At 40.3% G+C, this 18624-nt stretch overlaps 1 protein-coding gene across 4 annotated transcripts in view; it reads right to left on the bottom strand.

Moving 5' to 3' along the window:
* Window positions 1-18624, bottom strand: part of FLNB (filamin B) — a 177627-nt gene that overhangs the window by 43164 nt on the left and 115839 nt on the right. For all 4 annotated transcript variants that reach the window (XM_075833935.1, XM_075833937.1, XM_075833938.1 and 1 more), the window contains exons 15-23: window positions 18177-18300; window positions 16630-16790; window positions 15759-15849; window positions 15320-15489; window positions 8501-8618; window positions 8132-8394; window positions 6576-7173; window positions 6308-6481; window positions 2424-2586 (exon numbers count right to left, since the gene is read on the bottom strand). In XM_075833935.1, coding sequence (XP_075690050.1) covers window positions 2424-2586; window positions 6308-6481; window positions 6576-7173; window positions 8132-8394; window positions 8501-8618; window positions 15320-15489; window positions 15759-15849; window positions 16630-16790; window positions 18177-18300 — 1862 coding nt within the window. The remainder of the gene's footprint in view (window positions 1-2423; window positions 2587-6307; window positions 6482-6575; window positions 7174-8131; window positions 8395-8500; window positions 8619-15319; window positions 15490-15758; window positions 15850-16629; window positions 16791-18176; window positions 18301-18624) is intronic.

Raw genomic sequence — 18624 nt, 5'->3', positions numbered from 1 at the left:
GCAAGCAGCAACATATGGAAGGGCTCCTTTTTAATTTACTCAACAAGGTTGAGGCTCCGTTCGCCAGCATATATCGGGAGTATTTCCCAACATATACCCCCGACGTATGCTACTGTAAAGCCATACGTCAGCCATTGACCACAATGCTTTAAAAAAACAACAACAAAAAAACATACCACGCGGTACAGTCAGTCTGCCGCGCTTTCCTATACAACTGGGGGGGACTCTTTTGGCCTTGGGGTCAGATGAATGGGGGCCTATGGCTACATTCGTTGTATACGTCAAGTACGTAAATACCTTGTGTTTTGAGAAGGCCTTGCTGTGTTTCTAATTTGCTAATATTCTATAAATTATAGCGGATGGAAGTTAAAGGGGACATCTCATGAACACTACACCTTACCATTTGATCTTTTACGGCAATTGGATGACAGAGCTGGGTCCCCTATATATGATCTCCTCCTATATGCTAGAGTGGAGACCTGCTAGCAAAGAGTCCATTCTGACTGACCCGGCAGTCCATGTATTACATGGATGGCCTTTCAATTTTAATAGCTGGCATGTTACAGGTTATGTATGTATTGCCAGCTGCAGTTTCCCTCTGCTAGAACAGCTTTTCGTTAGCTAGCTTTATTTAAAAATGGAAATACAAAAAAAAAAAGTTTCCAAAAATGTATAAATTGTATAATATGATCTTCGTTATATATTACAGTGTTTACTACAGATAAACCACACTTCTGAAAACACATGATCATCTGGAGGCTTGCGAGACCTATTATAGCCTTTTGTCTGCATCACTAGTATGGACACAACTATGACACATTAGGAACTGACCAGGTTGTGTAAAAACCTCACTACAGCCACATATTGGGATGTCTGCTCACAGAAGCATTGCATCCTCACTTTGCTTTAACATTGTGTTGTTCCCAGTTATAAGTGCGCGACGTGTTGGACTGGGGCTCTTCGAGTCAGCAGACTAAATTACTTTATGGAAAACAACCTATAAGCGCACGAGCGCTAGGGACATAACATCCCAGTAGAATCTGAGAGTAAATACCATGAATAATAAGAAAATATATATTTTTATTAATTTATCACAATACATGGTATAACAATATCAAGTGTATTAAAAAACTGTATATGGCGGATCATATATCAAGAGGAGTAACAAAGCGGTAAGTATGACACAATACCATGGGAAGCACAGAAAACATAACCAAAAAATCCCCACAACTCAATGCGACCATACCAAAAGCATAGATGATAAGAATGACAGAGACAGAAAGACTCTATATCGATGTGAATGAAATACCCACATGGAGAGAGTACATGTCATGAATCTGCAAGAAATAACTAGCGTGCTATACATATCGACATATTAGGTGAACGTAATATTGAGAACCTAACTCATGTAAATACCTGTCGACATGATGGAAGCAAGAGATGAGGGGAGATGGCACAGGAACGCCTCGACGCGCGTTTCACCCACGACCGGCTTCGAAGCGTTCCTGTGCCATCTCCCCTCATCTCTTGCTTCCATCATGTCGACAGGTATTTACATGAGTTAGGTTCTCAATATTACGTTCACCTAATATGTCGATATGTATAGCACGCTAGTTATTTCTTGCAGATTCATGACATGTACTCTCTCCATGTGGGTATTTCATTCACATCGATATAGAGTCTTTCTGTCTCTGTCATTCTTATCATCTATGCTTTTGGTATGGTCGCATTGAGTTGTGGGGATTTTTTGGTTATGTTTTCTGTGCTTCCCATGGTATTGTGTCATACTTACCGCTTTGTTACTCCTCTTGATATATGATCCGCCATATACAGTTTTTTAATACACTTGATATTGTTATACCATGTATTGTGATAAATTAATAAAAATATATATTTTCTTATTATTCATGGTATTTACTCTCAGATTCTACTGGGATGTTATGTCCCTAGCGCTCGTGCGCTTATAGGTTGTTTTCCTAGTTGGCTTGGGGTTTCTCCTTTGTCCTGTTGTACCTTATTTTGAGGTCCTTTTGTAGGTTTAATAAATTACTTTATGGGCCAACAATCCATCTTTCCAAAACACGTGCACATTTATTTGCAGTGAAATCTTTTTTGTTATTATTGTAGACACAGAACAGATCATGAATAAGATCTAATTTGTGAACCAACCATAAGAAATAGACACTAGTGCCAAGCGATTTGCTTGAAAGTCCTCTCCAAGTGGGGTTGACCTTTGGGGCCCATTATTGTTCAGGCTCACTGGAGGAACCTCTGATACTTAGGAAAGTCGGGATCCTAAGCAGGTATCATACGATTCATTCATGGCCTACTGCTTCCCACCACTACTACCACATAAAACCATCAACTACCACCTACAACCACTACCACCAAGTTGTTGGGTCAGCTTAGTTAATATTTCTTACCGTGTTATAACAGAAAATGCATTCGGTTTGTTTGTGAGTGCCCCTTGGAGTCCCGGACCCTCGGCCTTTACACGTGAAGGGAAACAGCCTTCTGCCACTCCGACTTTAAATGGACTTCTAGGGACAGGTTCATCATCATAGGTTACCTTTACTGCATGGGCACCTTAAGAACAGATTATAAGGTTTATTATGGTGGCTAATTTAGACTTTAAAGTACATTTGAATGAAGCACTACTAGACCGACAATGAGTAGATCAGAAAAGTTTGTCTTTCAGTCTATGACTCCACATCCTAATCATTTTCCTGTTATGGTTTCCTATTTCATAGACATTACTTCTGCAACCGCAAAACAGAAATGGGATTAAACCATATTGTGGTTTGGGGTTACTTCACCGGCACTAAAAACAAACAGAAACTACTTTTTTTCTATTTGTTCTGTACTCAAGCAGCTGGTGAGTAATCGGACATCGTGTGTGTATACATTACAGGCCTTTTACAAGATGTAAGTCGTCTTCGCTGACGCTAGAGGCTGCAAATACATGTTTTTTTCTTTCGAATATAGACCAATCTATAAATACACTATATCTACTGTACATACATGCCAGCAATGGGACCTAATAGGTGACAGATCATCAAATGGTCAGGATTATCAAATGATCATAGAAAAAGATTCTACAAAATCAATTACACTATAAGAATATAGACTGCCTTAAAGGGTAACTAAAAACTTTTTTAAAAACTCGACATGTCATAGTCACATGTTAGAAGTTTTGATCGGTGGGCGACTGAGCACAGGGACCCCCACCGATCGCTAAAACAAAGAGGCAGAAGTGCTTGGGTGAGAACTGTGCGGCTTCATTTCTGAACAGCTTTCTTCAGAGCGCTGTACGGGCCCAATAAAAAGTCTAGGAGTCCATACACTCCTTCCTCTGTTATCAGATCAGAAATAAAGCAGCACAAACGGTGTATGGACTCATAGACTTTCTATTAAGCCTGTACACCGCTCACTCAACCTTCTGAGAAAAGCCGATCAGAAATTAAGTGGCACATCGCTCACCCGAACGCTTCTGCCGCATTGTTTTAGCGATCGGTGGGGGTCTCAGCACCCTGACCCCCAACGATCAAAAGTTTTGACATGTCAAAAGTTTTTTACAAGTTTCGTTACCTTTTAACATAAAATATGCTACTATCGGCTTCACAGTTTTTGGGGGCTTTTTTGCCAAGAAGTCTCAATCATTTTTTTTGCTTCTGACCTTCGCAGTCCTATGCCAGAAACAAGTGCAGGATGACCAGAATTTCTAAACTATGAGATGCTGGATTCAATTAATTTTGCTGTAGTTGCAAGACATCATTTGGGGATCCAAGTCCACCAACCACTGTTCTCAAACAATTCGGAAATTTACTCGAGCATGTAGCTGGTGTAGATTTCCCTTTCTAAGCACGAACTGCCAGAGATGAACCTAATTTATTGTTAATAAATTAGGCGCAATTCACTCCAGCGCTCTTTGCATTGAGACTGGCATATGAAATGCCAGTCTCAAACTCACCCCAATTACTTTATGGTAGGATCTATACACCGTAAAACACAAAATGAAGGGTGCATTTATTTAAGAACATAGCTCCATTTTCTTGTAAAATTATTAAGATGGCATTGCGCCCCATATAGCTGTGTCCTAGGAAATATTACATGTTGACTCTTTAGGCCACATTTACAAAAAATATAAATAAATAAATGGTGACATGCAACAAATTTTCTAGTCACTCGCCAAAATTTGGAAAGGAACGAGAAAAGTGGATGTGGTATATAAGGAAACATTGGTCCACATTTATCAATGTATTTGTGCTTTTTTGTCCACATTTTACTCTAAAATTTAGTCTAAGGGCCTGTTTACATCAGCATTGGCTTTCCGTTCAGGGGTTCCGTCTGAGGTTTCCATCGGTGGAACCCATCAACGGAAAGTCAAATGGAAACCTTAGCTTCCGTTTGCATCACCATTGATATCAATGGTGACGGAAACATTGCTAATGGTTTCCGTTTGTCACCGTTCCGGCAGGTTTCCGTTTTTGCGACAGAATCAATAGCGCAGTAAATTTGTCACAACATTTGTCTATAAAGTAGTCAAGCTTAACCCGTTAGTGACCGCCCATTAGTGTTTTTACGGCGGCCACTAACGGGCTTTATACTGATGCAGTAGCCTTTTTACAGCACTGCATTAGAATAAACAAAGCGAGGAGCAGTCAAATATCCCTGGGTAGCTGAGTACTGGGAGCAGACCTGCTCAAACGGGCGAGATTGATATCAGGGTTGATCCCGCTGATTTAACCCCTCAGATGCGGCGCTCAATAGCGAGCACCACTTAGGAGTGGTTTTAGAGGGAGGGGGCTCCCTCTCTCACCACACCGGCAACCTACTATACAATTGTAGGGTGCCGATGTCTTCTATGGCAGCCGGGGGCCTAATAAGGCTTCTAGCTGCCTAGCAGATGCCGATCCGTTTTACATGGACAGGCAGTAATATACTGCAATACAGAAGTATTGCAGTGTATTATAAAAGCAATCAGATGATCACATAGTGAAGTCCCCTAGTGGAACTAATAAAAAAAGTTTAATAAAATGTGATAATAAATACATAAAAATCCAAAAGTAAAAAAAATGAAAGACCCACTTTTTTCCACTTACAAAATGCTTTATTATGAAAAAAAAAAAGTAAAAAGAAAAAAAAGGTACACTTATTTGGTATCACCACGTCCATAACGAACCCAACTATAAAGCTATTACATTATTTAACCTGCTCGGTGAACGCCGTAAAAGTGTAAATAAGAACAATGCAAGAATTGTTGTTCTATGTGCACCCTGCAAAAATGTGATAAAAACAGTTGAAAAAGTCGCATGTACTCCAAAATGGTACCAATAAAAACGACAAATTTATACCACACGGTAAACGGCGTAAATTGAGGATACAAAAAAATTGTGGCGAAATTGCTGTTTGTTCTCTATTTCCCCTCCAAAAAATGTTAACAAAAGTTAAATAAATTATATGTACCCCAAAATGGTGCTATTAAAAAATACAACTTGTCCCGCAAAAAACAAGACAGCTATGTCAATGTAAAAATTAAAAAAAAGTTATAGCTCTTTGAATGAGACTATGGAAAAACTTAAAAAAATAGCTTGGTTACTAAGGCCTAAAATAGTCTGGTCGCTAAGGGGTTAAACTTAGAAATTGGCTAAAATTATGCCATTTTTGTTAAATAAAGGCCATCGTTTAGGCAATATTAATTAAGAAAAAGTTAAAATACTGAAAATTTTAGTGCAAATCTAGATTTGATTACTTAACAGAGGAAAATGTGTCAAATTTATTACGATTTGAATAAATGTGGAGCAAATCACTCCAACTATCTCCTTTACTTAGACTGGCACAAAGTATGCCAGTCTTCGTAAATGTGGACCTTTGTGTTATTCATGGCTTTCTAGGTGTGTAAGGAAATCTGTCCCATGTTTCGTTTGCTACCATACTTGCCCTGAATCTGCATAGCAAAGCTTATATGTCCAATGACAGCAGCCATGACATCTAATGTATCTATTACTCTACAAATGCCTCATGCACACGACCGTTGTGCCACTCGGGCCATTTCGGACAGCATCCAAGTGGCACCCGATAGTGTTCACGAACCTATTGACTTTAGTGGGTGAATCGGGTCCGTGAAAAATGGTCAGAGTCTCCGATCCAACGAAAGATAGAACATGTCTTATCTTTCCTCGGATCACTGACTAGACTCGGACGGCACACACGGTCATGTGCATGAGGCGTAATGGTTGACCACAGCCATATTCTACGGTATTGACAGTTGTAAGAGTAAAACAACACTACTCATGTCACAGGTTACCTTTTTCGAAAGGTGTGTACCCCACTTCATAAGTGCCATCACCATTATCTTTGACCTGACAATCTGTGGCTGCTCCGGATGGATTTGTGATTTTGGTTTTGATGTGGTTCCCTCCGGTTCGAGTCAGAGATCTGGCGTCCACAGTGAAATTGGTTGTGGCTTCTCTAAATACACCTGTGCAATGAGAGACGTTCATGGAATAGTTAAAACTTCCAAATTTTCTTCCGAAATCAAATGTTATACCACAAAATATATTGCATTTTCTTACCATCCCCTTCAACTCCGGGTCCAAACACTTTGATTTTACTTGTGTCCACTGATGGGTCAATCTTAACCCTAGCAGGAAACTTTGGCACTTGTTCTCCACCATACTTCATAGACAATGTATACATTCCAGCAAACATTGGAACATAGGTGACAGCATGAGTTTCGTCACTGTTATCCTGGATGTAGACCTCAGATTTTGAGCCTGAATCAGATACCGCTTCCATTGTGAGTACTCCAGGACCTGCTTGTGAACAGTCCACATGAATCAAGCCAGCCTCCCCTACTTTACCATGGTCCAAGCCAGGGCCTGTAACAATGACTTTAGTAGGATCAAAGGGCATTTCAATGTCAGCTTGGAAAGGAGACCCTGGAATATGAGTCTCTTCAAAGAGAATGTTCACAAAGTATTCTCCAGGTGTAGTTGGCAGATAGGAAACTGAGCAGGTGCCATCACCATTATCAGAACATTCAATTTTGGCTTCACAAGGTCCTTCAACAGTTAAGCCCAGGCCTCCAGTGCCTGCTCCTTTAGTGTCAATCGTAAACTCAGCAGGATTCCCGACAAGGCCTCCTTTCAAACCAGGTCCAGAAGCTTTAACCTAGAGGATTAAAAAAATTATTAAATGATTTATGGGCAGATCACAAATAATATTTTTTTAAAAACAACAAAGTCTGTCCTTTAACAAACAGGCTAAAAGTGGTAATATTTTTTTGCATATGTGCTAGGTGTTTTGAATATGAAGGCAACTTTATGTACTAAATAAAAAGTTAGGAGAATACACTAAGGCGCCATGCATATGACTGTTGTTCTATGTCCATGTGCTATTGCTATCTGTTGAACAGTAAGGGTATGTTCACACGATGAGAGGCATTTACGTGTGAAAAGACAGACTGTTAACAGCTGCCTCGTTTCACACGTAAATGCTCCTCCTCGTAATTTACGAGGCGTCTGAGACGCTCTGAGACGCTCGTAAATCTTGAGCTGTGCTTCATTGAGTTCAATGAAGAACAGCTCAAATTACGTGGCAAAGAAGTGCCCTGCACTTCTTTGCCGAGGCAGTCCATTTACGCGTCGTCGTTTGACAGCTGTCAAACGACGACGCGTAAATTACAGGTCGTCTGCACAATACGTCGGCAAACCCATTCAAATGAATGGGCAGATGTTTGCCGACGTATTGTAGCCCTATTTTCAGACGTAAAACGAGGCATAATACGCCTCGTTTACGTCTGAAAATAGGTAGTGTGAACCCAGCCTAAATGGATAGTACACAGACCTATCAATTTCCCATTGCCCCATGCACACGACCGTGGTTTCCACTGATGTGCGGGCCGTGGTACAGTGCCGCAAAACTAGGAGCAGGTCCTATTCCTGTCCGTGTTTGCGGATCTCGCTCATTTAAGTAAAATCTATGGAACATAAGGAACTGAAGTGGAGGACACACTGATGGTCACGGATCTAAAAAAACAGACTATGGATCTGTTGTTTACGGGCCGCAAAATACAAACAGTCAGGTGCATGTAGCCTAAAAAAATGGACAAGTAAAAATTCCAGGTTACCTTTGTGGGGTCAGGTGGTAAGGTGGCTTCCACACTGTATGGACTTCCCGGTACTGGGTTTCCATCATAGTTCACCTCCACATCGTACACACCTTCTTCTTTCGGGATATACTTTACGGAACTGCATTCTTTGCCGATAACGGGCTCCACCAAACAAGGAACAGATTTCTTACTGGGACTAGTAATTTTCACATCGACTTTACCTTGGCCACCAGCACCCTTCGTGTCCACACTGAATTCCTGGTCCTTACCAACTTTCACTCCTGCAGGAAGAAAGCCAAAGCAACTTTAACAGAGTGTTAATCCAATATTTGCACACATTATACAGGAACCAAGTGCATATGAACTATTATTATAAGATCTACTTACTACTATCAAGTCCATTGATCTTTATCTTGTTTAAATCCAAAGGAGCAGCAACCCCTACAGAGAACGGGCTTTTAGGAATAGCATCTCCTCCATAATTCACATCTACTTTCATCTTGCCCTGAAATACAAAGTTGTTAAAAATGTAAATTAAGAATTGCACATTTTTTTATATTTTTTTTTTATCAAAATCTGTAAATTTATCAAAGTTGGGAACTAGCCAAAGGGATTGGAGTTAGGTTTAATTTGCCAAACTTAAAGGAGTATTCCGGTTACAACAAGTTATCCCCTATCCGTAGGGTAAGGGGTAACTTGCTGATCGGTAGGTGTTTGAACCCCACAGTTTATTCATTCTCTATGGGAGCGCCGGAGATAGCCGATTGCAGTGTTCAGCTTTTTCCGGTGCTACCATAGAGAATGAATGGAGCAGCAGTCCGCATGAGGGACCTGCCGCTCGGTTCAAACTTGGGGTTCGGGCAACTTCGGCCTTCCCGTTCTCGTAAACGGTGGGGGTCTGAGCTGTTGGACACCCACTGATCAGCATGTTACCCATTCAAGGGTTGTCCCAAATGTTCTATTAAAATATATAGAGGACATAGTTCCCTGATTGGCTGATAGACTGGGGGTCCCAAAGTGGTGAGTCACTGCTCCTGTTCTGGCAGACTCCGTGCGACCATGTATTAAATGACATTAAATGTGTGGCCGACCAAAAACTTCTGCAGCCCAACCAGATGTGAAACAATCTGGTAGCTTCCCTTGGAAAATGGGCTGTCCAGTTGGAACAACCCCGTTAAACCTGTACTGCAAAAAATGTCTCACCATTTATAAAGGCAAACATCATAAAGATTATTTTCTGGTTTTATTTTGACCAGGCAAGCCTCCCAAAAATATTTTCTAAATATATTCTTTTGAGCAGGATTTACTGTAAGTGCTGTACTTTTTAGCAACTTCTACTAGCCAGACTAAGGACCAGGGGAAAAAAAAATTATTGCCACAAGTGTTTCTAGTTGAATCTTAAGAAGGGAATCTTGTTTCTGGGCTGAACAAACAAACATTTTAAGAACAGCCATAACGTTTATTTTCAGAATCACATCAGCCAGACTCTTAGACAACAGCAGCCCGCAAACTGGATTTCTTAGAGTCCTCTTACAAATTATTGGCACACGCACAACACACCAAGCTTGTTTTGTACGCTTTGGCGCACGTGCTACATGTTCTATGAATGTCCCCATGGCTGCCAAGGAGCTGGAATATATATACACAGCTCAAACAACTCAATTGTAACTTGCCAGATCCATTTTCCAGTCATCACTCTCCAGCTAAATCTGTTATGTATAAAAAATAATAAAAAAAGGCAAAAAAAATAAAAAGCAGACACCCCTAACTATTAAAATGAACACTATACTGGGATATTAAATATAATCAGAATGTTTACTCAGCCACGCGGTTATCTCTATTAATATTAGTAAGAGAGGGGGTTTAAATGAAGGGAGACAACTCATTACCCTATAAGCGTCATAGCTCCCGTTGTAGAAAGAGTAAAAATTTGCTTTATAATCAGATTAGTCTAGTAGGTTGAGATTTCCTAAGCACTGCCTGGTAAAGTAGGGGTTTCTGTGGGGTTTTAGGAATAATGTTCTTTGAAAGTTTTGTATGTGCACACATTCTGTATACACCCTGCTCTAATTCTATATTACATGGTATGAAAAAATAAAATTAAAAAAATTAAATTTAGGAATCCCAGAGAACCTATTTACTATAGGTTTTTCTCACAAACGTACAAAATAAAAAATTCTATTCCATTAATTAATTCAAGGCGTTCATGGTTTAGGGGTGCATCAGAAATGCCACAAACCGATAGATTCAAAATTGGTCACAGTAAATATTGAAATAAAACCACCCACACAAGTCCTTCAGTTTACCCATTTCTGGCCAACCAAGACATACTGAACTCCAGCCAGAACAGTAAATGATACAGAGCAAGAATAATAAAACTGAAAGAGTCTGTACTATGGCCAAAGACCGTGTATTCCGTAAATGACAAGGTCAAGTACTGTAGGATCATACTGATCATAATAGACTGGAGGAATGTAAGATTTAAATATATAACGTTAGAACCAATTACTCGTAAAGTATGTAATGGCAGTAGTAAGACATTTTATGTGATCTATATCTTAGGACTCCTTAAAGGGAATGTGTTTTATTTTTCTTTGTCATTATCTACGGTATCTATAAAAAAATAAATCTTAAAGATCTTGCAGTTTTCACTCTGGCCTCTGAGCCGCAGATAGACTGACCCTTGCTTTTCTGTATAGAACACGTCTCAGCAGTCATCTCCTTAGACCCTATTCACATAGCAGAGATGGTCGGCCGTGCGATGGCTGTTTATTTAAGGGCCGTCACATGGCCACAGTAAAAACAATAGACCCCAAATGGAGCTATTCACACGGTAAACCGGGCTGTCAAAAAATGGAACATGCCCTATTTTGGGCCGTTCTCATGGCCGCATGGCTCCCATAGAAGTCTATGGGGCCTTGTAAAGCACGGCCATCACTTGAATGTGTTCCAAGTGATGGCAGTGTCTTCTTCGCTTTTTCCTCCTCACAGTGCAAAGGTTTTTGCTGTAGGTAGTGTCACTGCCTCCTTGTAGATAGCACCGCCTGTAGATGGCACACCCCCCTGTAGAAGCGGAATCCCTCTGGCCGGGGATTTCGCTCCTAGAGGGAGCCCCTGACGTCACTATCCATATATGGACAGTGACATCAGGGGCAACCCCTGAAGCGGAATCCCCGGCCGGAGGGATTGTGCTCCTACAGGGAGCTACAATAGCTGCATCTACAGAGGGGCAGTTTGGTGTCATCTACAAGGGGGCAGTGTGTGGCGGCATCTACAAGCGGGCAGTGTGTGGCATTCTCTATAGATGGAAGTTTGTGGCATTAAATTCATCCATTTTTAAAACGGACAGGGAAAAAACGGATGCAAAATGGGTCAAAATCAGCCGTTAAAAACGGAAACACGGCCCAGAATGGAAACTGAATGGATTCAAAACAGAAGGAAGACTGCCGAGAAAAATGAACCAAAACGGCAGTTTTTATTGGCTGACACTCGGACCCTGTCATGTGAATACAGCCTTATGATCACAAGTAGGATTACAATGAAAGGTAACACCTCTATATAGAGAACACAGGATCCACCATTGACAATAGGTGATGGACACAGTTCCTCTCCTCCCCCTTCCTGAATAATGACCTTTGCACAGGTGACAGAGCATGCCTAGAAAACTCTCCCATAGAAGTCAATGGGTCCCCTCCTATTCACAGGTTCCTACGGTTCATGTGGCTGCTGTAAAGAATATCTCTAATTACTGTCAACGACAGCTCAGGCAAGATGGCTGCCCCACAATCATGTACAGAAAACAGAATAAAAAAAATTTAAAGCAGATACAAAAAAAATAAAAATATAAGACTTACGTTTCACTATTTGGTTTTAATTAGGAAAAAAAATATTGGTGATATATTCCCTTTAAATCCAAAACAATTGGAAGAATGCCACAATTTTTACTACAATCTTCAATGAGCAATCTCAATCTAGGTATACTGAACTTCTATTACAATTTGGGGTGATTAAAAGGGCTAAAAAGTTGAACATTAACTTGTATCAATGGCAAATGAATGACAACGTTGGTTACCTACGAAGGTCTTAATTTAAAAAAATGTATTATTTAAACAGCAATGAAACCACATTTCATGTAGGAATTTATAAATGGTTTCAGAACTGTATAGAAGACTTGTCTCTCTCAATATATAAATACCCCACCACAATTCAGGGTTAGAAAGGGTTCCTCGATTTTTATTCACTGAGAAATTGATTACATGTGATCCACACGGGTTCATCTTACAGAACAGTCAAAGACTTGTACAACGTACGGTCACATAAGATTTTCATTAAGACAAATCACACTACAAGTGGTACTGCTCGAATATTCTAGTTTGTTTATCCTTGTAGATGCAGTAATAGAAGTACAGAAATAAATCAAAATGAAAAAAATCTTAACTAAATATTCAAACCTCAGAAATGGAAAACAAAAATGGTTATAAAAGCTTTCCATATCGCAATCTCCGAAGATGAGTAAAAACACAGACCCTACCTAGTCTGGTGGGCCAAAGATTTGTCCCTAGATTACAGTAGTTTTTAAATGCTCAAATGGATTTTTTCATGAACCCCTATGCATTTGTCCTATAAATTCTTACATACATCATAGAGGTGGGGGGGCAGGGGGGAGTTCTCTCATCGGGTCCTCCCCTATGAACCAGAACGGAGAGCCGTTCAATGGCCACTATGACGTGACTTCTCCTGGTGATAACATTTGATCATCAGGGGTCAGAGGTGCCCGACCTTCAGCGATTAACGGATTGCCTTTCTGGCTTCCATTTAAATAGGGGTGGTCTTTAACAGACAACAGAAAAAATAGATATGTTACAAAAAGTTCGCTCACCACATTTCCAATGCGTTTGTTGGTGCAAGACGGTATAAATTGATCCAATTGCTGCAGGTGCTTGTAGATACTCCCAATAAGGTCCTGTGCCGACAGCAGGTAAACAAGGTAATGGAGGTGAATGATGAAGATGTATCCAGCACTCGGTATAAAAGTTAAATGGTTTATTAGGTCATGTTAAAATATGATTAAGGACCCCAATGGTCTGAAACGCGTAAGCGTGGTCCCGGGATTTTTGTTTTAAACTCCTTGTTTTTACATGACCTAATAAACCATTTACCTTTTATACCGAGTGCTGGATACATCTTCATCATTCACCTCCATTGCCTTGTTTAACAGACAACCCCTTTAAAATACATGGCTTGGCTTACATAAAAGTCACTGTCAAGCAGAAACACTGCATATACCGGATGTATTTGTGCTATGGTGAATAAAGTTCAAGTAAGTTTTGTAAGCCTTGATGCTTTAGTATCCTTCACCATTGAAACTACAACTGTGGGCACAGGTGGAGCATTTACCCAAGTAAAGCACAGGCAGTATAGTGTGATGGTGCTCATACACAGTTTTTAAGAACATATTCTGTAAAAAAATGCTGCGGCCGGATCTTCGTTTAATATCTATAGAAAAATAGGAGAGCGCCTACATACATCGGGTGTAATTCATCAACCTTTCTACACCAGTTTTCTCAAGTAGAAAAGTTGCAAAAGGGACTAGAAAATCTACGCCAGCTTCTTGTTTTTTTGCGCCACCCCGCCACTTTTTTGGGAAGAGGGGGGAGTGACCTAAGGAAATGGGCATGGCCACCAAATTTATTATAATTCATGCAAGAAAACTGCCATAAATTATAGTTGAAATGTAGGTCTGCTTATAGCTGATGTAGATTTCACTATATGGGGCGTAACACTGGGCCCCCACCTTGCCACCCCCCGACCAGACTACCCGGCCCTTCCATTGGACAGTTAAATAAAAAGTTATACTCTCTAATCTGCTTCTCTCCTACGGCTCCCTCATCACTCTGGTGCAGCTCATACAACACAACGATGCCGGGCAGCATCAGGACGTTGTATGCGACGCAGCACTGAGCAGCGTCAGGTCCTTGTATGAGCAGCGCTGGAATGATGAAGGAGCCAGAGAGGGGAGAAGAGGAGCGCTGAGGGGAGTATGTGGTTTTTGAGTTTTTTGGCCGAAGGGGGACATATATGGCACATGGCCTGCGGTCATTGCTCCACAAATGTGGCACACGGCCTGGCTGAAGGATGCGACTCATTTATTAGGAGGCTTTTGGCTCTTAATAAATGTGTCCGAGTTTACTCCAACCTTCAGTCTATTAACACCTTAAAGACCAGGCCAATTTGAGGTTTTTCATTTTTCCCTCCCTGCCTTCCAAAAGCCATAACTTTTCTATTTCTTCATCGACATACCCATTTGAGGGCTTGTTTTATGCGGGAGAATATGTGTTTTTTCATGGCACCATTTATTGTACTGCATAATGTACTGGGAATCTGAAAAAAATATATATTTGTGGGGCAAAACACAGCGGTTAGAACCGTTTTTGGGGGATTTGTTTTTACGGCATCCATCAGGCGTTAAAAACTACATATTCACATTCTACAGGTTGATACGATTACGGCAATACTAAATCTATATGTTTTGCTTTATGTTTTATCACTTTTTTTAAAATAAAACGATATGCTAAAAAAAAAAAATTGTGTCGCCATATCCTGAGAGCCATAACTTTTTTATTTATTTTTCCATCAATTTAGAGGTGTAAGGGCTTTTGCAAGGCGAGCTGTAGTTTTCACCGATACCATTTTGGGATACATGTGACTTTTTATTCCTTTTTTTGGAGCGCTAAGGTGACCAAAAAACATCAATTTTCAAGTTTTATATATATATTTTTTTTACTTCGCTCCCAGAGCGGGTTAAGATACGCTATATTGTGATAGTTCTGACTTTTATGGACGCGGCGATACCAGTTATGTTAACTTTTATTTTTTTAACATTGCTTTAGGGCAAAAAATTGGAAAAGGTTTTTTTTTTTAACTTTCAATATTTTTTTTTTTGTAACATTATAAAAATCTTTGACTTTTTTTGACTTTTTTTTTATAGTTCCCCTAGGGGACTTGAAGCAGCGATCGTTGGATCGCTCGCATGATATACTGCAATACTAATGTATTGCAGTACATCGTGATTCTGACAGTCTCCTTTGTAGCCCTGCCAGGGGCCAGGGGCATCCAAACGCATGGCTTTTTTTACATGAGTTCTAAGACAAAGTCCTTATCAGAATACAAAAAAAAGTACAATATACATTCACAGGTCATGAATACCTGTTGGACTGGAGTGTATCGGATGGTGTGGGAGTAATCATAGTTATCGATAATTTCAAAATCTTTCACGGCATCTCCTGGGGAGGATCCATTGAACTTGACATCAACAGGGGCTTTTCCTGCTCCTTTGGTAAAGATGGTAAAGTGTGTGGGCTTTCCATTTTCAACACCTTAAGAATAAAAGATATATATAGTGTTTAACATAACCAGATCTGAGCACATGGGCTGTGTCTGTTAATGCAGCATTCAAGTGAATGGGACTGAGCTGCAATACCAGACACAGCCCAAGAGTGGCGCTGTTTCTATAAGGTAGACCCCTTTATTCTAATTTCAGACAACCCCTTCAACAGCTGATTAACAATCCAACAGCTATATTACGCTGATAAATCGATGCCCAATATTTAATAGACTATTCACATTTTGCATCCTCTATACATACCAGATTTATTAAGCCCTGGACCTTCAGCCTTCACCTTGCTAGCATCATGTGAGGGGTCAACTTTAATTCTGAATGGGCTAGATGGGATTTCCTAGTGGAGAGAAAAAAAAAACACACAAAAAATTACTATTACTATTTTCTTATGCACTGATAAAGAACAAAATGTCAAATACAGTCAACATTCAAAAGCATTTTCCTTAATAAAAAAAATAATTCAGATAAATCATAGGAAAAATCATAGGCATGATTTTTTCACAACTTCCTGGCGACCAAAAGCCGTTATGTAGCCATGGCCTTTTATCATTAAAAGGGTTTTATGAGATTAGTAAAAGGCCCGGTTTCTTTCCAGAAACAGCGCTACTCTTGTCCATGGGCCGAGTCTGGTATTGCAGCTTAGCCCCATTTACTTGAATGCTGCAATACTAGACACAGCCCATGGGCAAATCGCAAAACTTTTTTCTTCTAATACTGGAAAACCCTTTTAATTCAGGACAGGACAAATCCAGGGAGCTAGGCTGCCATTTTTTGTGTTATTCACTGAAGTTATTTCTATAAAAAGAAAAAATGCCTCCTGGAGTTGTCGGTCTAATAAAGTCAACAATTATTCTTTTTTTGTTTACACCCTTGAACTAAGCCCTGCATTTAGTTTGTGCTACTTTTTATTAGAACGATAAAGTTCAAAAATATTTTCAACTTTTTGTGACACGCCAAGATAAATGTAGCATTTCTTTCTAAGAAACATTCAAACACACATCAATATTGCTCTTGGCTTTTGAGGCACCTAAAGCTTTTCGGCTCTAAATGACATAAAATTTTGAGACAAGCTTGTGGAAGAACATTGCTGTATTACATAGCCCCGTAAAGCACTCACCTCTGCAGCAAAGAGAACTTTAATGGTGTACCGTCCAGCACCGGGGGGCATGTATTTAACCGTAAATGTGTCATTTGCATTTGGGATGATATCAAAATCAATGTCCTCCTCTTCATCACTTAACACACGGGCATCACATTTAATTCCAACACTAACATCACCTGAAAAAAAACCATACAGATTCTCAGCCACCTTACACGTCAGTGAATATTTACTATTAATTTGCATTTCATACTGTTTCTAAGAATGTTTAATCTTCACTACATTTCTATGGTACAGCAGGGAAATAAAATGGAAGCTGCCATATGGTTTGCTCTTCGGAGGTCAAATTAAACCATGAACAGAAACTACACTGACACCCACTGGTGAAATTATACATTGCTTGCTTGGTGTACACTACAAGTAGATGGATACAGTTTCATGGAGGAGCTTAAGGCCTTAGGCCCTGTTCACACAGAGTTTTTTGACGAGGAAACAGTGTCGGAAAACGCGCCAAAAAACGTCCGAAAATGGCACCCATTGATTTCAATGGGAGGCTGAGGCGTTTTTTTCCCCGCTAGCGGTAAAAAACGCTCGCAGGAAAAAGACGCGACATGCCCTATCTTTGGGCGTTTACGCCTCTGACCACCCATTGACATCAATGGGAGGCAGAGAAAGCATATTTCGCTGGGTTTTTGCCCGTGGCGCTCAATGGGCGCGAGCGAAAAACGCCATGCTGCAAATGGCGTGCAGGCAGATCAAAATCTGCCTCAAAATTCCAAACGGAATTTAAGGGCCGAATTTTCTGCCTGCAAAGAACTCAGTCTTAGGGCTTATTCAGACGAACGGGATATACGTCCGTACAAGACGAGTGATTTTCACGCGCGTCACACGGACCTATATTAGTCTATGGGGCCGTGCAGACAGGTGCGTAATTTTTACGCTGCGTGAGTCCACAGCGAAAAACTCACGACATGTCCGTTCTTTGAGCGTATTTCGCGCATCACGCACCCATTGAAGTCAATGGGTGCGTGAAAATCACGAATGCAATAAATACAATGGAGCGGACCTAAATAGTTGGTGGGCGTGAAACAGTTAAATTCAAAAAAAGGGGCTGCCTGCCGGCAGAAATGAGCCCTGTTTTCCAACTATTATTTAAAGAGTAAAAATAAAAAAGTCTTTATTCGATTTGCAACAAGGACAGACTACATGAAATGTAAAAGTTAATGTCCATTTCTGACAGCAATTAGCACAGTGGCAGACGTGAGAGCTCTGTCTAGAAAGGGTTAAGTACCACAGCTACAGAGCGCTACATACAGTTGGTTATTAGTTAGATTCAAAGATGTCAATAGGACAATGTAGCGTCTTCAGGGGTATCGGGGCCAATGCCTATTGACATCTTTGAATCTAACTAATAACCAACTGTATGTAGCGCTCTGTAGCTGTGAATCCGGCCTTACTCAGACAAAAATAGAGGGGGAAAAAATTATTATTTTTTCTTTAGATAAGCATCTTAGTCAGAGAGGAAAATCAAAACAGGTGCAGCAGGTCAAGAGCAGATCAATTACCTTCCCCGGCCTCTGTACAATCCACTGTAAAGTGAGTTGGTTCATTTGCTTTTAGACCAGTCTTCTCTACACCAGGGCCAAAAACTTTCACATTTTGTGGATGACTGCCTTGTCCAATATTCACCTAGTTAATAAACAGAGAAGTTGTTTCTCATGAAATAGAAGTGAGAATTTAAGAGACTCTCTATCCCCACATATAATTCGTTAGTCAATAGCGACATGTTGATATACAATAGCATTTCTTAAAAAATGTAAAAAAATAAAAAGTCCCTGCATTGATTGCCTAGTTCATGCTATGCTGTGTGAATGATTGCAGCACGACTCCCCACACAAGAAGGATGAATTATCTGTGCTTAAAGAAATTGTACAGGATTAAAAAAAAAATGGCTGCATTTCAGAAACAGTGCCACACCTGTTCGAGGGTTGTGTTTGGTATTGCAACTCTGCT

This window comes from Rhinoderma darwinii, chromosome 7 (assembly GCF_050947455.1).
Source record: "Rhinoderma darwinii isolate aRhiDar2 chromosome 7, aRhiDar2.hap1, whole genome shotgun sequence".
NCBI lineage: Eukaryota > Metazoa > Chordata > Amphibia > Anura > Rhinodermatidae > Rhinoderma > Rhinoderma darwinii.
The sequence above is the reverse complement of the archived record's forward strand: the minus strand, read 5'-3'. Positions and strand labels throughout refer to the sequence as shown.